Consider the following 21233-nt stretch of genomic DNA (forward strand, 5'->3'; position numbering starts at 1 on the left):
CAGGTCTTGGGTGCATGGTTTCTGGCCACCATCTTGTATTTTTTCTGAGTCTGCGGACTGCAAGAAAAGGAAAGAATTATAAAGAAATCTAGAGATGACAGAATCATTAGGGATGGAGGTAAAGAAGCAATTATATAGCCGGAACCTGAAACAAGAGTAAGAAAAAAAAAATCTCACAATAACCCTGTCTTGATTTTCATTGTACGGTAGGCCACAGAATGAAATATAGATGGGCTTTCAAGATTCTATTATTATATAACTAGCCAATAACCTGGCATTGCTCAGGTATTTATTTATAGGGGGAAACCAAATGTAATTTCTACTGTTGGATTTTCCGCCTTAACAGAAGGAGCCCCCTTGTGGAGTACTGTGAAGTTGTTACAGTGGAGCTGCACAGTAGAAGCCATTTTAAGGCACAACAGGCTGTATTTTAACAGAACACCCCCCCAAGGGGTTTTAGGAGTATCTTACCCCCACAATATTTTTCTCCCAGAGGGTAAATCATCCATGTTCCAAGTTTTGTTGAAATTGTTTGGGGCATTCCAGATTTATGCTGGAAAACACACATACACACACACACACATTTTTATATAGAGAGATACTGTCATGTTTCTCAACTTCAGTAGCCTTATGATGTGTGGATAACTCTTAGAATTCCCCAGTCAGTATTGATCTTAGTCTTGGAAATGGGCATACTTCACCCACCCACCCCCATTGATGACACACGAGGAGAGCTATGGAAGTCTTGTATATTACTTATAATTATACTGTCTAGCTTTACGTATATGCAATATCTCAAATTCTTTTGATTTTCTGAATCACAGGAAAAATATTACTGAGTATTAGCCGCTAAAAATCATGACTTTAGGTGCACTTGTAAAAATTATTATAATTTCTCTGCAAAATATATCCCTTGTGTCGCCATATACAAGTAGGCAGCACTATAAATTTTCTAAAGAAACATAAATATTTTTATTAAATAAAAATATGTGGAGAGTTGGACTAGGAAATTGCAGAGAGATGTTCCTAGCTTGTGCTGGCCTTCCCAGTCTGGGAACAATTCTTTGAAATAAGACTGACCAAGAAACAGATCCTCCAAGGCCTCCTGTTTTATTGTTATAGGGCAAAATAACAGAACCTTGAAATCCTATTTCTACAATTTTCTTCCTGTCCCATCTTACAGTAAACAAAATCAAGAGAGAGTTAAATTGAGTTTCTTTCTTCTTCTTCCCTCAAACTCTGGATTGTATAATCCTGTGTTTCTCAACCTTGGCTATTTTAGGTTGGGTGGACATCAACTCCCAGACTTCCGCAATCAATCTCTTGCCCAAGTCCCTCTTTAAAGAGAGTTTGGTCATACTTTCTTCAAGGTCAGCTTAGATTCTTTTACACCCACGCCTTTCCTGCTCCAGAATTCCCAATCAGTGAAAAATTTCTCTGCTGATGAATTTGAAGATTCGCCAGTAGTTGGAGTTGTTGTTAGCAAGGCTACTGGATGTACGACAACAGATAGGCCCTAGAGCAGGGGTCCCTAACCTTTTGGACCTCAAGGACCACTAAATTTGTAATTTTAAATTCCAGGATCCACTAATATGATCTGCCTAATGACTGGCTAGCTGGGTGTGGCTAGGTGGTCATGTGATTGGGTGGGCGTGGCCAACTTGATGTCACTCAAATCTAGGGGTGCCTTGAAGACCCGGATTGTTGGGGGCAATATGCTGACTCTGTAAACCGCTTAGAGAGGGCTGAAAGCCCTATGAAGCGGTATATAAGTCTAACTGCTATTGCTATTGCTATTCCTATTGCCGGCCTTTACTCGCCCTTCCCCTCCCAGACACCCTACCTGCCTGCCTCACCTTGCCTACCCACCCGGGCTCCTTAGAGCCCCAATAGGAAGCAGTTGTTGGAGCTATGTAGCCACCATGAGAGTGGGCAAAACAGCTGGCTCAGTTCAAATTGGATCTGACCAAGGAGGAGGCTCAGCCGAAGCACCTCACTGAGGACTACAAGCATAGGCTTTCCAAGCAGAGGAAAAACCTGCGGGAGTGCAAGGCCAGGTACCGGCACCTGGAGGTTCAATGGGCTGTGATGGTCACCCAGTTCCAGGCCATGATGCAGTCCCACTGGAACAAGGCCCTCCAACTTTTTGTCACCAGCAGCACTTCCCTCCAGCCTTCACCGAAAGCAGTGGTGGGTTTCAAAAATTGTTCGAACCTACTATGTGGGTGTGGCCTCCTTTGTGGGAGTGGCTTGCTGCCCATGTGACCAGGTGGGAGTGGCTTGCTGCCCATGTGACCGGGTATGAAGATGCCGACGACACTTGTCAGAACCACCTTAAACTACCTCACACACAGCACTGGCATGCATAAGAATATGATGTAAACTTGTTTTTTAAAAGGCATCTTTGGTTTGCGCTAAAACAACTTCAACACACGCAATGTTCTGATTGCACCACAAACGCAGTAGTCATCCTTACCTTTCACAGAGGCACTGAGTTTTATAAATATGAGCATGATAGTGTAGAATAATCATATCCAAGGACCAGTGGTGGGTTTCAAAAAAATTTGGAACCTCTTCTGTAGGTGTGGCCTGCTTTCCGGGTCCACTGGTGGAACCTCTTCTAACCGGTTCGGTAGATTTGATGAACCGGTTCTACCGAATAGGTGCGAACTGGTAGGAACCCACCTCTGACCCAAAACCCTGCACCAGGAGGCTGAAACAGACCCCAAGTTGGAATTTCTGCCCCCCTCCGACCTGCACAAAAAGACCCCGAAGGGGGAGACTCTCTGCAGCAACACAAGCATTCATTGCATGGATCCGTCCCAGGGGCCGTAGTTTGAGGACTCCTGATTTAGTGTGTTATAAAAAATGCAAATAATTTTTCTGCGGGCCACCAAAATTTTCTTTTCTGCAGACCACGAATGGTCCACAGACCACCAGTTGGTGACCGCTGCCCTAGAGGTCCACTGAATTATTTGCTTTCCAGATTTGTTTCCCTCCTAGTGGTCATCAGACTTTTGCAGCCTAATGATAGTAGCCCTGAGAAACTCTCAGCTTTAGCAGAACTCCTTTCATGCCAATGCAAGGTAACCCTAGTTTGTTTAAATGTAGGCCCACGTTCTCTTTTCCATATTTGTGGTCATGAATTTAGCATTAATTTAATGAGTGAACTGTGGTTTGAAGTGTGTGTTCCTGATAACTCCTGCATTCCCTCTGTTCCCATGTACTCCTTGCCAAAAGCTGGCGAATCGCATTGCTGTGTGTGGCAATTCTACAAACAAATCAGCCGAATGGTTGGTTAGTTAGCGCATCGTTAAATAAAACCTCTTGCAAGGCTTGCCTGGCGCTTAATCCCTTGTCCCACAAGCTCTCTTTGCTTGCGTTCATCCTCCTCAGGAGGAGAATCCAACTTGTTTATGAGCTCCTTGGGATCCAAATGTGCAGAGAGCTGTTTATTGGAGTGTTTTTCATTTGCTTGTTCCCACTTTGGGTCCAAGCTGGGACTGTGAAAGGACTTTGTATTCTGACTCTCTCATCGCCTCTCAGCACAAGCCAAAGGACTGTTCTGTTTTTCTCAACGTTTCAGGCTCTGCCAGGACATTGGCAGCAGCGCAAGCTGGCAAGAGACAGGCCCCGTCTCTGTTCTGTATCATGGAAGCCGCGGCAAAATCCCCGAGGCCCCAGGCCAACCCCTATTTTCTAACCCAAAGCTGGCCAATCGAGCTCCAGGTGATGTCATTGCATGGCAAGAGCGCTTCCGCCTTTTTTCCCCGCACAGCATAATGCCCAGGCCATCTATTGGTGCTTTGCCTTCAGCCTTGGTCCATGAACTGTAATCATTAAGTCAACTGGAAAAAATATTGAAGAGAGAACAGGGGGGGGGAGAAGCAGCATGCGAATGCAGCTGGATGCAGCACAACGAAGCCCACTGAGAGCCATCAAAGAGCTTTGTGCAGCCTCTAATCCTGGCTCCAGGATGTGGAGGTCCCGACAGGGATTGGAGAAGATGGGTAATAAGCTGCCCTTTCTTTCCAGAGGTGGCCCCGGGAGTCACAGCTGCATCAAGATCTGCTTTAGGAATACACAGGAACAGGCAGGGCAGTCTCTCTCTCTCTCTCCCTCCCTCCCCATGTAACCTTATACAATAGCAGAGTTGGAGGGGACCTTGGAGGTCTTCTAGTCCAACCCCCTGCCTAGGAGGAAACCCTATACCGTTCCAGACAAATGGCTATCCAACATCTTCTTAAAGACTTCCAGTGTTGGGGCATTCACAACTTCTGGAGGCAACTTCTGTTCCATTGATTAATTGTTCTAACTGTCAGGGAATTTCTCTGTAGTTCTAAGTTGTTTCTCTCCTTGATTAGTTTCCACCCATTGCTTTTTGTCCTGACCTCAGGTGCCTTGGAGAATAGCTTGACTCCCTCTTCTTTGTGGCAGCCTCTGAGATATTGGAACACTGCTATCATGTCTTCCCTGGTCCTTCTTTTCATTAAACTGGACCCTTCGCTTCCAGCTCGAACGCCGGGCCTCAATCCAGAAAAGCAAATTTTGCCTCTGCGCACCAATGGCCAAGGAAAGAGACCAAAAGGAGGCAGATCAAAAACAGCTTCGGAGGAAAGGAAGATTCTCAGTGGAGAAATGAGCCTTGCCAGGATCTTGAGTGCCATTCCATAGAAAGCCAAGTTGGATTCCCTGGTGAGCAAGGAGGCTGTCTGTCCAAAGTGCTTTGTCTACTCATGACCAGGGTTGGGCTGCTACGGGTTCGCCTGGGTTCGGGAGAACCTGTAGCTAACGTTATGGCCGGTTCGGAGAAGCTCCAAATCCCACCCCTGGCTGGCCTGTCCCATCACCCCTCCCCTCCCCTGAGTCTCCACGCGGCCTGTTTTGGATGTGAGGTAACTGCAGGGCCTGCGTGGAGGCTTGGGGGGGGGGGCGGAAATAACAGACCTCCTGGAATTTCCAGAAGGCCTCCAGAGCCTGGGGGGAGGCAGTTTTCGCCATCCCAGAGGCTCAAAGAAAGCCTTCGGAGTCTGGGGAAGGCGAAAAGACCCCCCTGCTGTGGTGCAGGAGGCCGACTAGGCCACATCCACCATGCCCACCCAGCAACCGGGCAGAGAACCCATTGCTGAAATTTTTGAAGCCCACCCCTGCTCATCACCTGCCCCAATAACCAAAGATGGTGATGCGAGGTGGGGTGGGTGGATGGATGGATGGGCTTCTTTCACAACTGAAGTCTCAAAAGTGGCTTGAACAGTCTCTAATCCAGAACTACAGGAGAAACCTATTTATTGGATGCTTTTAATCCTGCCCTTATTTTGCCTGCCTTTATTATTTTATATTTAACAGACCTAACAGATTAACGGAGTTGGAAGGGACCTTTTAGGTCATCTAGTCCAACCCTCCACTCAAGCAGGAGACCCTATACCAGTGTTTCTCAACCTTGGCAACTTGAAGATGTCTGGACTTCAAGTCCCAGAATTCCCCAGCCAGCATTTGCTGGCTGGGGAATTCTGGGACTTCAAGTCCAGACATCTTCAAGTTGCCAAGGTTGAGAAACACTGCCCTATACCATTTCTGACAAATGGCAGTCTCCCCTTGAAAGCCTCCAGTGATGAACCCCCCACAACATGTGAAGGCATGTTGAAGGCAACATGTGTTGTTGAAGGCAACATGTGTTAATAAGACCTCCCTCGTTAATAAACCCAATCGGGCTTCTGAGCGCATGGGCTATATAAGCCCACCCCGGAAAAATATTGCAAGACAGCAGCAGTCATGAGGTGACCACTCTGGTGCACTCCTGCACCTCAAAAATAATAAGGCTTCCCTGAAAATAAGGCCAAGCGCTTATTTTGGGGGTCGAAAGAAAATAAAAGACAGCGAACGTCTAATACGCCTTCTTCTATTTTCCTCACAATGAAAACCCTATGCGGTGGGTTGGGATGAGAGTGATTGGCCCAAAGTCCCCAGCCAGTTTTCATGGCTACGGCAGTACTAGAACTCATATCCCCTGGATATATTGGCCCAAAGTCATGTAGTTGGCTTTCATGGCTAAGGTGGGACCGGAACTCACACCCTCATAGTTTCTAGTCTGGAGCATTCACTAGTAGAACAAATTTACTCTCTCTAGATACTGATTGTTTGCTGAGTGCTTGTTTGTACCCTATGACTATCATTAAAAGTTGTACCTTATGATTCTTTGACGAATGCATCTTGTCTTTTTATGTACACCAAGAACATACGCACCAAAGACAAATTCCTTGTGTGTCCAATCACACTTGGCCAATAAAGAATTCTATTCTATATTCTATTCTATATTGCAAGACCAAGACATTAGGCTCAAATAACTAATGCATTTTGGCCATGGCTAATGGGCAAAATGCAGGTATTTTAAAAAGTTTATTAAGGAAGTGAGCAAAGAAAAAACAGAAAGACATTTTTCTGGAGCCCCCCCCATCCCCCTTCACTTTCTTAGTCTGAATCAGAACATCCATAGGCAAACTTACTCATTCATTTTAAGGTCTGCTCAACAGCTTTTCTTATTGTAATTAGCAATGCCCTGGCTGTAAACATTTGCTATAACTAAATCTGAAATAATGAAGTTCCACCCACCTATCCATTTTGCAATAGCCCCGTCTGTCAGTTCTGTTGAATGGGCAATTTAAATCCAAGGTAACAGGTAATTTACTACAGACGTAAAAGCAACAGAAAACGCAACCCAAGGCATCTCATACATGCCCAAGCAGAAACCTTGACCTGCAAAAGGGGCCACGGAGCTTTTCAAAAAGCATTTTGAAGAAAAGACCAGAACAAGAGAACTAATAGCGGGAATAGCCTTTGTGCATTTATTTTCATACTTGGCCGATGAATTTACTGGAGCACCGAGTAACAATGATGTAAAACAAAAAAGATGACAAAAACAATAGAATGAGAGGACAGGTTTGTTTTGGGTTATAAATGGACTTTTGCATATGTAGTGTTTGTTTTTATCAGTGCTCATTTAAAACCCCTTTCAGAAAATGGTCAACCACAATTGAGGTGCCCCATTTCAACTAGCACACAAATCATCCGTAAGAATTAGCATCCTGAACTCCTCCCTCCCATCTATCTACTCACTCACCCATCCTGTATTTATGAATTTTATCCAGTGCCCTTTTCGGATTTATTCCTGTCAACTCTTGAATTCCACATAAGCTGCTCAGGCTTCCTTAGTAAATACAAATGGTGCACAGCAGTTGTGGGATTCAAATTTTTTTACTGCCGATTCTGTGGGCATGGCTTGGTGGGCATGGTGTGGCTTGGTGGGCGTGGCAGGGGAAGGATACTGTAAAATCCCCATTCCTTCCCACTCTAGGGGAAGGATAGAGTAAAATCTCCATTCCCTCCCACTCCAGGGGAAGGATACTGTAAAATCTCCATTTCCTCCTCACTCCAGGGGAAGGATATTGCAAAATCCCCATTTCCTTTTCACTCCAGGGGAAGGATACTGTAAACTCTCCATTCCCTCCCTACTCCAGGGAAAGGATACTGTAAAATCCCCATTTCCTCCCCCCTCCAGAGGAAGGATACTGTAAAATCTCCATTCCCTCCTCACTCCAGGGGAAGGATACTGTAAAATCCTCATTTCCTCCCGATCGGCTGGGACTCAGGAGGCAGAGAATAGATGGGGGTAGGCCAGAGGTGGTATTTACCAGTTCTCCGAACTACTCAAAATTTACACTACCAGTTCTCCAGAACTGGTCAGAATCTGCTGAATGCTACCTCTGGTGCACAGCCACTGTTTGCAAACACACACCTGGAATTGGGGGTGGGGGGAAGTGTATTATGGGAGTGAATGATGAGTATCCTGGAAAGCTTGACTGCACCATACTGATATTTTGTAAACAGAATCACCTACTGTAGACCTTTTCTGATTTACCTAGTAACCCCTTTCTCGTATCAGGCCTTCAAAATGTCAAAAGGCTGATGAACCTTCATGGCTTCCTGCCATCAATAAATTCATTAATCTTTAGGCACAGTGAAAGAAATGAGACCAAAATTAAATAAAGAAGACCAAGAATGACCTCAAGTAGAACAATCAGCTTTAGAATGGACAATGAAGGTATTAAAGAGATGAGTAGCTTTGCCTTGTCAACCCTCAGTAATAAAGCAACAATCAAGAAATAGTTAGCATTGGGTCTATGCAGGAGACACGGTGGCTCAGTGGCTAGGATACTGAGCTTGTTGATCAGAAACGTTGGCAGTTCAGCGTTTCGAATCCCTAGCACTGCGTAACGGAGTGAGCTCCCATTACTTGTCCCAACTTCTGCCAACCTAGCAGTAAGCACATAAAAATGCAAGTAGAAAAATAGGAACTTACCTTTGGTGGGAAGGTAACAGCATTCCGTGCACCTTCAGCATTTAGTCATGCCGCCCACATGTAGAACTGTGATGGTGAACCTACGGCACACATACCAGAGGCGGCACGCAGCACCCTCTCTGTGGGCACATGAGCTGTTGCCCCCGTTCAGTTCTGCTGTATGCCTCCTGCTGGCCAGCTGATCTTTGTGCTTCTGCTGTGCATGCACGGGGGCGGGGCATTGCATGGAGTCGTGGGTGCATGCACAGGGGCGGGGCATTGCATGGGGGCGTGTGTGCATGCATAGGGGTGGTGCACATGCACAGGGGCAGCACACACATTGCATTATGGGGGTTCAGGCGTACATGTGCACATTCATGCCTGTGCGCATGCTTTGGGCACTCAGTCTGGAAAAAGTTAGTCACCACTGGTACAGAGGAAAGAGAATGACCAGGAACGAGGTGAATGGATTCAGTTATGGTGGCAATGAGTGGCCCTATTGGGAAACCTGAAAGAATAGGCTAGGAATAGATTACCATGGAGAAAATGTATCTACAGGTGGTCTTTGACTTACAACAATTTGTTGAACAATGCTTCAAAGTTATGACAACTTTGGAAAAAATGACTTGCAACCTATATTCACACTTGCACAAGATCACAATTCAGTCAATGGACAACCTGCTTGCATTTACAACTGGTTGCAGCAACCTGAGGTCATGTGATTACGGTTTGTAATCTTCTTTGCAGATCTAATACCCATTGGGGAAGCTGGATTTCCTTCATGACCCTGTGATTTGCTTAACGACTGCTGTAGAAATGATTCCTACTCAACCTTTGACCGCAATGACTTACGATGGAAATTCCAGTCCTGATTGTGGTCGTAAATTGAGGACTACCTGTATACGATTCTTCTTCCTCCTAGCATATTCCTGCAGGAGCAGGTGCGCTTTTCGGACCATTGAACGCCACTTTGCATGGTCATCCGTGTCTCCAGGGCCCGTGGCTTGTGTATCTTTGTTGATGGCGTCTTGCCATCTCTGTTTTAGATGCCCGCAAGGTCACTGACCATTGACTTCTACTTGGTAGGCAGTCTTGGCCACACATGAAGGTGCTGCTCTCAGGACATGTCCATGCCACCGGAGCCTACCTTCCCTCATCTTCTCTGCAATTGGTGCCACACCAAAATGTTGTTGAACGGTGTCTTCTGTGATGTGGTCAAGAAGGGAGACGCCCAACATCCAACAGAGCATTCGCATTTCCATGGCATGGATATTTCGGTCCCAGTTGTTGCTGCCCAGCATTCAGCACCATGCAGTGCAATAGAGTGGATGGTTATCTTGTAAATCTTAAGATTTAAGATGGGTTGGTATTTGTCTGTCACATAACACACCAGCGAATTCTCACCAACGCATCCAGGCTGTATTCATCTTTGCTCACTCTTTGCCACTGATGTTGCCATTGTCTTGGAGATGGGATGCCAGATACTGAAAAATATCCACCTTCTTTAAATTCTCTCCTTTGATTTGAAGCGTTATAACCACCATATACCATCTGTATATGGTGCCTAGGAACCAAATGACTTGATGGCCCATCCATCCATCCATCCACCCACCCACCGTCTATCTGTACAGACTTACGCATATGTATCGGGGAAGCCCAGGAGAAGAAATAGATGAAGTATGCATTCAGACATGTCAGTAATACTATAATTTCCTCTTCAGGCAGGTTGGCAAATTGTTCCTCCATCTACGATGTGGATCATTTTCCAGGATTATTGTTTAGATTGTAACATGGCATATAGAAGGCAGAGGTGGGCTGCTACCAGTTTGCACCGGTTCGGGCAAACTAATAATGGGCATTGGGATTGGGTCACCGAACCAGTAGGGATGGCCGGCTGGCCACGCCCCTGAACTGATTCCCCAGTTGCCCATGCTGTTGCCAGCATGTTTTTTTACTCATTTTATAATGTTATGCGCATTAGCAGAACAATTAACCGGCAACTGTGCATGTGCAAGTAACGCTCAGTGCGTGTGTAAAGCAAACTGCAGTAACGGCAGCAGCAACCCACCTCTGATAAAAGGGACTTTATTCAAAAGTGGCAAGTGTGATAATTATGCATTAGTGAAAAATTGAAAAATATATGGATTTCACCTATAGTGTAGTTTTAAGAATTTCTTTTTAGCCTTGCATATATCTTGAATTTGTCAATAATAAAATGTATCTTGCAAAGCACTGAAATAATCAAAGGGCAATAAAATTAACATGCCCTGCACAGACGCAATATTGCTTTTGCTACTGCTCAGAGCTGTAGACCATTTTTTTATTTATTTGAACCTATCTTGTTTTCTCAAACTTTTGATCTATGGCACGCTGAATAAAATACTGGGCTTTCAGACACATAAAGTTCCTTCTAAGAACTTCTGGGCATTTAACCAGAAACTTATAGTAAAGAAAATGTATATTTGATAATTCATGTAATAACTGCAGTTAGGATTGTATTTGCCGAAAATTGGAAAAATGAAGATATCCCTATGGATGAGAATGTGATTTGGAAAATATTAGAATGTGCAGAAATGAATAGGTGAACACTTGAAATTAAAGAGAAGGAACAATCTGATTATTACACTATATAATAATCTATATATACATAGGTTATTATAAATTATTATCTATATATATCAATGATTAGAGAATAAATATGAAAAGTGGAAAAAAGGAGAAGAATGAAATAGAGAAAAGGTTTTAACAAAGTTAAATAAGTTAAGAAGAGGATTGTTATAATATTAGGTATGGTATATATTAGTATTAAGAATAGTAAATATGACTGTAATCTGAAATTGCTTTTGTAAAGAATAATTGCACAAAATATATGTACCCAGATAACACACAGTTTAATGGATGGATAGATGGATGGATGGATAGATAATCTATCTGTCTGTCTGTCTGTCTATCTATCTATCATGTATCTATCTATCTATTATCTATCATCTATCTTTCTTTCTATCTATCTATCTATTATTGTCTGTCTGTCTGTCTGTCTGTCTATCTATTATCATCTGTTTGTCTGTCTATCTATCTATTATCGTCTGTCTGTCTATCTATCTATCTTTCTATCTATTATCGTCCGTCTGTCTGTCTGTCTGTCTGTCTGTCTGTCTGTCTGTCTGTCTGTCTGTCTGTCTGTCTGTCTGTCTGTCTGTCTATCTATCTATCTATCTATCTATCTATCTATCTATCTATCTATCTATCTATCTATCTATCTATCTATCTAAAGTTCCTTCCAAGAACTTGTTTGTTCTGCTACCGGCAAACTATTTCAAGCTACAATTTGAATAAAAGGCCAATGAGAGTTTCCCAAAACTACTTCCCTGGTTGACCCCAAGTCTTCACAACCCTGGGTGGAATGAAGAGCCTTGAAATAAATGAGAACAATTCCCAGGAAATCTGGAAAAAACAGATAAAAGCAAACTATTCAGTGGATTGGGGGAAAAATAGTATTCTTCCTATTAAATCCAGTTGCATGCCATGCATGGAGTCAACAGACGTTTGTTTGTTTGTTTGTTTATTAGGATTTATAGGCCGCCCTTTTCCCTGAGGGGACTCAGGGCGGCTTACAATCATTAGGAAGGGGGTGCAATTCAAAAATAAACAGTATGTGAACAAAGTAAAATAATAAAAACACAACTTGCATTCAACACTCAACACTCGGGTGGGGCAAATTAGGAGCTTATCCCCAGGCCTGTTGGGATAGGCAGGTCTTGAGGGCTGTGCGGAAGGCCTGGACGGTGGTGAGAGTGCGTATCTCGACGGGGAGGTCGTTCCACAGGGTCGGAGCTACTACTGAAAAGGCTCTCCTCCGTGTAATCGCCAGTCGGCATTGACTGGCGGATGGGATTCGGAGGAGGCCCAGTCTGTGCGATCTTATCGGTCGGAGGGAGGTAATCGGCAGAAGGCGGTCTCTCAAGTACTCAGATCCACTACCATGAAGGGCTTTAAAGGTGGTCAACAACACCCTGAAGCGCACCCGGAGATCAACAGGTAGCCAGTGCAGCTCGTGGAGGATGGGTGTTATGTGGGCGAACCGCGGTGCGCCCACTATCACTCGCGCGGCTGCATTCTGAACTAACTGCAGTCGCCGGATGCACCTCAAGGGCAGCCCCATGTAGAGCACATTGCAGTATTCTACATGGGGCTGCCCTTGAGGTGCATCCGGCGACTGCAGTTAGTTCAGAACGTATCTTTTTTAAGAGAGAGAGAAAAAATCAAGCCAATCTCAATGTTCAGCTCAGGGGAAGCTTCTGTTTCTGTGCTTGAAAATAAGAAGCAACCACTTTTATTAGATTCCAGAACTTAACTTTTTTTTTATAATAAGCCTCATCAATTCGCCCATATACACCTGAATATTAGCCCAAAAGCTGATCGGCGCGCTTTCTAAAATTAAATTTTAGATAATGTTAGTACAGAAACGTAAAAACTGTTTAGAAACAACAACAGGTGCCTTTAAAATGAACCTTGGGCTTTTAAAACTGGATCCCTTGTTCCGTAATGCAGAACGGACGTTTCGCCACGCAGTTGTTCTGAAGGTGACACGAAGTCATTAAAAATCCTTGGGTGCCGTCTGGATGGGGATGCCTGGAGAAGAAGATCCGGTGGGTGACGAGCTGTCGCCACGGTTTACAAAGAAAAGGGCGGTAATCTGAACCTGCATCACACTCACTTTTTTCTGAGCTTTCCCCAAAGTTTGGTGACTTCTGCATAAGCGACTGAGTAGTGGCAAACAGTACCAAGTGATGCTCCCTTATAAGCTTTTGCAGAACCTGCACGCATCTTTTTAGGTTCGCTTCCTGCAGACTCAGGTTTTCTCCTCCATTGGCTCGGTCTATCCAATAAAATGCCGACATGCTGTCTACGATCAAGAGGGAAAGGGAAGGGTGGGACAAAAACATGCCTTCCAGAGAGTAAAGGCTAATCAGCAGCTGGGAGCTGCTGTGGCAATTAATAAGGAGGAACCTCTCCAGGTAGCGCTTCATGGTGGCTTCGGTGCCTCGACACGACAACCTGTATTCCAGGAGAGTGATTAAACGCAGCATATCGAAATGGAAGTCCGTATCAATGAAAAGCACGCTAACTTCCAAACCACCTCTTGATTTTGGAAGAATGCAGCGAGCAATGAGATGATAGAGCATTTCTGTTTTTCCTGTCCCTTCCGCACCGTGGAATTCGACGACGTCTCCTGTGGAAGCGGAGAAGAGAAATGTGGTCACCTACAATACCTCTGTCCTTTTCCAAATTATTATTATTTTTTCCCCTTTGAATCCTCGCACTTCACATATAATCCCAACAGTGGTGGGTTCCAGATCCCGCTGCAACCGGTACGGTGCAACGGGGCTGGGCGTCCACCACGCGCACGCACACATGCGTACTTACCGCCCGCGACGCTCCAGCTGCTCGGCGGAGCATCGCACAGGAGCCATATGCTCCGTGTACGTATGCGTAAGCCCCGATAGGCTCAAATACAGGTAAGGAGGGCTAGTGGGCCCTCCAGAGCACCATACTGGAACGGTATCTGGTGCTCCCAGCAGGCACCGGTATGCCGGGGCGTACCAGTCGTATCCCACCACTGAATCCCAAGTAAAAACACTTGGAATCTCCTGATTATTAGACAACTCCAAGCCAGCATAATTGGTTCGCCTTTTCTGGTTTTACAGGAATTAGTCAGAGTAAGTGGCACTATAAACAAGGAGATAAAACCCTTATTGGAGGAGCAAACTAGTACATTTGTATTTTCTAGAGCAAAAAGCTTCCCTGATCGTTATCTAATCTCCAGTGTTCTTATTGAAAATGGACAGATAAAATGGATCATTTTAAAAATTACTGGAAACTATCAGCTGACATAACAGAATACAATAAAACAGATTAATGGTTATTCTTGGGATATTCTATTTAATTTTTTAAAACTTTTGTATTATGTGTTTCTTTTAATGCATGGCCTGTCAAAACCGCGCTCGACTAAACCACGCCCGATTAAACCGCGTCGCTGACGTCATCAACAGGGCGACAACAGCCAGCGCGGAGAAAGAAGGGCGCTTTAAATAGCGCTTTGAAAGCAAGCCGATTCAACTTAAGGTAAGGGTTACGTTTAGGGTTAGGTTAAGAGTTAGGGTTAGGTTAAGGGTTAGGATTAGGTTTAGGGTTAGGTTAAAGGTTAGGTTTAGGGTTAGGTTAAGGGTTACGTTTAGGGTTAGGTTTAAGATTAGGTTTAGGGGGGTTAGGTTTAGGGGTTAATTTTAGGTTTAGGGTTTACAGCGTGCTTCTGTCTCCGCGCTGTTGTCGCCCTGTTGATGACGTCAGTGATGCGGTTTAGTCGGGCGCGGTTTAGTCGAGCGTGGTTTTGTGGATGAACCCTTTTTAATGTTGTACGCCGCCCTGAGTCCTTGGGAGAAGGGCGGCATATAAATCTAATAAACCAAACCAAACCAAACCAAACCAAACCTATAACCATAGTGAGTTTCTTCAAATTTCCAAAATGTGTAAATTTTTAAAGTTAGAGGTTATGTTTTTGGGAAGAGGAGAGATCTGTAGCACAGGCAGTCCTCAACTTTCAACAGTTCATTTAGTGACTGTTTGAAGTTACAATGCACAGAAAAAAGTGACTTATGTCCGTTTCCCACACGTAATCAAAATTCAGACACTTGACAACTGACTCATATTTATGGCCCTTGCAGTGTCCCGGGGTCACGCAATCCCCTTTTGCAACTTGCTGACAAGCAAAGTCAATGGGGAAGCTAACTTCATTTAGCAACTTAGCAAGTCCAGTGATTCACTTAACAACTGTAGCAAGAGAGGCCGTAAAACTCACTTGACAATTGCCTGACTTAGCAACAGAAATTTTGGGCTCAATTGTGGTCGTAAGTTGAGGACTACCTGTATTTCAAAGTAGCATATTTGCCAGGGGGAAAAAAAATATTTTCAAACCATAAACGGGATATCCTTCTTCAGCAAACAGGAAGGGTTCAAGAGTTTTGAGAGAACTTCGACCCTCAAGACGTGCAATCAACTTTGGGGGGGGAAAAAGACAAGTCATTAGATATCATAAATATCTTACGATCAAGGAAACTAATTCCACAAACGATAGAGGCACGCAGGGCTGCCAGTTTCCCTTGGACCAGAAAAGAGCACAATCTGCAGAATAAACAAATCTTCTAAAATAGTGGAACCATCAATTTCACTTGTAAACTACATTTGTAAGCTGCACTTGTAAACTACAAATTGTTCGCTGGGCAGGGGCATTTCCCAAGTGAGTTGTCTTTTCCTAGACATGCAGGGATTTAAAATACGGTGGTACTTCGGTAGTCCTCATTAATTGGTTCCGCGAGGTGCGATGAGTATCAAAAAATGATGAATACCAAATAAATTTTTCCCATAAAAAAGTAATGTAATGAGTCACAAGGCAGCCGACCCTGGAAGGTTCTAGCTTGTGCATTGAGTAGGAAACAAATAATGAGTCCTGGGACAAAATTTTCGTATCAAAATGCATTGAATATTAAATTTGATGAGTTTCAAAGCAGTTGAGCACCAAGGTACCACTGAAATGTCCTTCCAATTTTATCTGAATTTCAGTGTTCACTTTCATCAGAGCCAAAAGAGCTTAATCGTGCAGCCGCGCGAGCGATTGTGGGTGTACCTCGGTACACCCACGTTACACCTATCCTCCGCGAGCTGCACTGGCTGCCTATTGGTCTCCGGATACGCTTCAAGGTGCTAGTTGTCACTTATAAAGCCCTTCATGGTATTGGACCTGGGTACTTGAGAGACCGCCTGCTGCCAATTACCTCCCAAAGACCCATTAGATCTCACAGGGTTGGCCTCCTCCGGGTTCCGTCTACCAGCCAATGCCATCTGGCTACCACCCGGGGGAGGGCCTTCTCTGTGGCAGCTCCGGCCCTTTGGAACGAACTCCCCGCAGAGATTCGGACCCTCACCTCTCTCCAGGCCTTCCGAAAAGCTGTCAAAACCTGGCTGTGCCGGCAGGCCTGGGGTTGATGAGTTCCCTTCCCCTCTCGACCTGTGTGATTCTTGGTTATTTTAACTACTTGTATTGTACTCTGTGTTCCCTTTCCCCCTTTGAGTTGTTCGCCGCCATGAGTCCCTCCCAGAATAGGGTGGCATATAAATAAAACAAATCTCAATCTAAAAGAAAAACATTTTAGGATTTTCAAACTGCTACTAATCTTGTGGTTTTTCAGGGTCTTCAAATACATATTAAGGTGAAAAATGCAGACTAGTCTGAATTTGAATAGCAGAATTCATGGCCTGTTTTCTTTTTTTCCCCCTGGACATACTTGGATTTTATTTGTAACTCTCATTCTGAGGATAAAGTCCTGGAGAACTCAAAATACTTGAAAACTTGTCGTCCCCCACCCAAATCAATATTTTAAGATAAAATTGTATTATTTTACATTAACCATTAGATCCAAATTATTGCAACCCCAAAGCTCGAATAGTAGCTTGCTGTATACGATAACCAATCCTCCAACTCTTTCTGGAAGCTGCAAAATTTGCAAGATACCCAACATTTTCAAATGAAGGAAATATTTAGGCATTTGGCATACAGTCGCTTATGCAGCCGAAGGTCAAATGATTTTTAAGTGTTCCATTTTTCTAACACCATGGCATTGGAGACAGAATGGCCCATTTAGTTTGGACTGCAAGGTTCATGGCATTTAACAAGAAATTCCTGGAAAACACACTCAAGAGAGCCTAATGCAATATGGATTTTTGTGTTAGGTGGATATGTCTCTCAATTTAATGGGATGCTTTGTTTTAATATTTCAAAACTCCCGAGATTCAAAAAGACAGAAATGGACATGTTCCCAATGGCATCATGTGAAAAGTTGTCACACATCTGTGTAATATTTTTGACCCATCATCTTGTCTGCTGGGTTTCTTTTTGCCGAAGTTTAATTCCTTTTAGTAATGACTTTTTAAAAAGCAAATATCAAATAATTAAGTTCCAGCTCTTGCTGCTTGCTTCTCTATGGGAGGATCAGTAATGAAAACCTTTTGTACTTTAGAGCAACGGTGCAATTATTTTTTATTGCAGCTTTCCGCTTTCAATTTCCACAGAAAGAATTTTGACAAAACGAAAATATCGAACCTTATGGTAGACAAAATTCAGCTAACAAATACCATATTTTTCGGAGTGTAAGACGCATCTTTCTCCCCTTAAAAAGAGGGTGAAAAACTGGGTGCATCTTACACACTGAATGCAGCATTTTTGGCCTCCTAAAACCCCACCCTGCGCATCCCATTTTTCATAAAAATGGATGCGCAGAAGATTTGGGAGGCCTCCAAAATGCTAGGGAGGGAAAAACAGCCCCATTTTTTTTGCAAAACTTGAGGCGTTTAGAGGGTTTGGGAGACCTGTAGAGCACTCCTGGGGGCTGGGAAGGGCAAAAACAGGTCTGTTTTTCACAAAAATTGAGTGTTTTTGCCCTCTCCAGCCCCCAGGAGTGTTCTACAGGCCTCCCAAACCCTCTGCACGCCCAGTTCTTTTGCAAAAAACAGGTCAGAGGGTTTGGGAGGCCTCTGCTCCTGGGGGCCAGAGAGGGCAAAAACACTCAATTTTTGGGCCAGAGAGGGCAAAAATGTTTTTTTTTTAAAATTGCCTCTTCAAAATCTTGGTGCATCTTGTACTCTGGTGCATCTTATAGTCTGAAAAATATGTCAGTTTTCTCAACTTTGGTCTCCAAAAATGTTGGACAGGCTGTAGAGAGGGAATTAATCAGTGAAAGAATGCACATTCTGGAGAGAATGGCATTTAACAAGAAATGCCATTCGCTCCCTGAGGATGGATGGGCTCCAGCACAAGTCCACAAACTCAGAAGACTAAAAACTCTGGCCCCAGTGACCCACTCAGATTGGATTCTGCAAACGTTATCCTGGCACATGTATATTTTGCCTTCATTCGTAATGCATTCTCTGCCCATTTACATTACAGGTAGTCCTCGACTTACGACCACAATGGAGCCCAAAATTTACGTTGTTAAATGAGACATTTGTTAAGTCGGTGTTGGCCCATTTTGCAATCCTTCTTGCCTTGGTTGTTAAGTGAACCATTGCAGCTGATAAGTTAATAACCCGGGTTGTTAAATGAACCTGGCTTCCCCATTGACTTTGCTTGTCGGAAGGGTGACAAAAGTCACCCCATGACCTTGGGACACGGCAATGACCATAAAATGAACCAGTAGCCATGCCATAAATTTTGATCACATGACCATGGGGATGCTGCAAAGGTTGTAACTGTGAAAAATAGCCAATATTCACTTTTTTTCAGTGCCGTTGAACGGCCACTAAATGGAATGTTGTAAGTCAAGGACTACCTCTATTAAATATATCTCCAGTTAAAAGATTCAGGTGGTTAGTTACAAGTAAGATTCAGAGGCTCTGAAAGACTAGCCCCCCAAAAAATGCCCTTGAACTGAGCGTAGCTTTTGCTTACTGCATATCCATAAAATATTTTTGGTAATGTAGACATGGGTTCATCATTGTCTTTTTTCCAAGATCTTTTTAAAAACTCCCCAATCTAGAACAGGGCTCTGTGGTTTCCTTGTGGTATTCTGTAAAGCACTAACCAAGACAGCTTTTGTTAACCTTCCCTCTTCCAAAGTTAACAAGCAGCTGCAACCAAATGACTGATAAATAATTCGCCTTAGTAAAAAGTATTTTTTTAAGATTGCTCAGTTTCTGCTCTTCTAACTACTAGGCAAGTCATTCTTACTGTTTATTGCTGACTAAATTGTAGAACTCCACTCACTATTTATTATGGGTTAGATAATTGCCCTACAAGGGTTTGGATACTCTTGACAGGGAAAAAACAGCAGGTCCTTAACTGCCGAAGCAAATTATTATAATAATTTAAACACTAATGCACCTGTGTTTCGCATTCGTGTTTACTCTCTGATTTTTAAGGGAAAGTAAGTGCAGTGGCTTAGCGTCATGCTGTGTGCACTGGAGAGCCAGCTTAACAGAAAGAAATAAAAAGAAAGAAGCCATGCCAAAGCCAACCACTGTCACCACACTTTCAAGCAATGATATTAAATATTAATCTTCATAAAAGGTTGTACTTTTGATCACACTCCAAACAGATTTTTAAAAACCCTACCGGCTGAATAAATTGCGGGATAAAAATTCTACCTTCCTACCTATTTAGGACCCTTTAATCTCACTTTTGCTGCAAGGAGTTTTTAAGCAACATCATTTCTGCTTTCCATTAAGGTCACTTTATATTTCAAAAGGGGCTCTTGAGTGTTGGATTAAATTAAGATAATAAGCAACCTAACAGAAATCTTGTCGACCATTTTAAGAACTATTAGAACCTCAAGGGCCAACCTAAGAGCTGAAATTGGAATGTCATATTCATGGCAGATAAAATAAGTTTTTCAGCTGTTTTCCAACAGTTGTGGGGGAAAAAAAAATAAACCAAAACTTAATAAAAACTTTGTGAGCTGCAGCCAAATGACAGACTTCCACAGTCTGATTTCTTGAAGCTCTAGAGCCGGCCTGCTATCTGAAGGGCTGCCATCAATCTGTTGCAGAGTGAAATCAGTTGACATATTGCTATCACACATGGTAAAAAGGCTTTCGTTCCCAACCTGGATGAAATTAGCAAGGTTTTATCCACAGCTTATGTCCCCACCCTTTCTTCTGTTCTTTGGATTGTTTGAGAAGAGGACACGAACTTTGTCCCAAAACTGCCCTGTTTTCTTTTCCACAGCTGCCTTTATTATTTGTCCACACATTTTTTGCAACTCCAAAGTAGTTGTGTTTGTGTAGTTTCCGTGCACTTTGCATCCTGTACTTTTGAAAGCATAATTTCTCAACCTTAGCAAGTTGTGTGGACTTCCAACTCCCAGAATTCCCCAGCCAGCACCCAGCTTGAAGTTGCTGGGGTTGAGAAACACTCCAATGACTTCATTTCCCATAATCCCCAATTACCCAGATTGAAACTAAAAGTAACTTTCTGGCTGGAAAGCTGATTTAAAGCAAATTAATTGTTTCAGGCAACAGGTCCATGCAACAAGAACTAAAGGGAACGCTTGAGATGAAGGAAGGAAGGAAGGGCGAAAGGAGTTGAATCTTTTACAGTAGAATCACAATGGAGCCTCCATAAACTGCAGCAGTATACCAGCTCATCTGATGGACACTCCTCCATCAGGAAACAGTCTGGAGTCTCCTTCCCTGCCTCAGCCGAACCTGCCTCACCTGGGCACCCGACTCCGATTTCGACACCACGCTGGTCATCGCTCAGACCGAGCGAAAAACGCCCTTAACGAAGCGGTCGCTGACCAGACGAGCTCAACGCCTCCAGCGCGCATGCGCCATCCTGCCACCCGAGCAGGCGCGCTTGGCTTCCCAACGCCGCTTCGCCTCTCTGACCGCGACACTTTGCTCTGCGCACGCGCAATGCGCACTCCGGCCCTCGAGCGCCCCCGTGCGCTTCATAGAAGCTTTATGTTGGGTGGAGGTTTTTTCATCCTCATCTCTTTTGCTGCAAGTTTTGTTAGGCGGCAGCCAAGAGCTATTGCTAAGGGTTGTGTATCTCTGCTGCCCCCCTCAGGGCCGTCTGCGTTTGGCAGACGAGATCGAGAGGTAAAGCAGAAGAATATTGTACTAAATGATAGGTGCTGTACTGCATACTAAATTACCTGCAAATTAGTCACTCACAACATAGGAGCCAAGGTGGCGCAGTGGTTAAATGCAGCACTGCAGGCTGACTGCTAGATCAGCAGTTCAGCGGTTCAAATCTCACCGGCTCAGGGTTGACTCAGCCTTCCATCCTTCCGAGGTGGGTAAAATGAGGACCCGGATTGTTGTTGGGGGCAATATGCTGACTCTG

General features: G+C 44.0%; 1 protein-coding gene across 1 annotated transcript; it reads right to left on the reverse strand.

Annotated features, from left to right (window-relative positions):
• Positions 1–12533: 12533 nt before the first annotated feature.
• On the reverse strand, positions 12534–20767 carry XRCC2 (X-ray repair cross complementing 2). The gene is made up of 3 exons (XM_032237409.1): positions 20600–20767; positions 15311–15392; positions 12534–13568 (listed from the first exon to the last, which is right to left on the reverse strand). The coding sequence occupies exons 1-3, from the start codon at positions 20636–20638 to the stop codon at positions 12856–12858; spliced, it is 834 nt and encodes a 277-aa protein (XP_032093300.1). The 5' UTR covers positions 20639–20767; the 3' UTR covers positions 12534–12855.
• Positions 20768–21233: the final 466 nt, after the last annotated feature.

Source organism: Thamnophis elegans, chromosome Z, assembly GCF_009769535.1.
Source record: "Thamnophis elegans isolate rThaEle1 chromosome Z, rThaEle1.pri, whole genome shotgun sequence".
Lineage (NCBI taxonomy): Eukaryota > Metazoa > Chordata > Lepidosauria > Squamata > Colubridae > Thamnophis > Thamnophis elegans.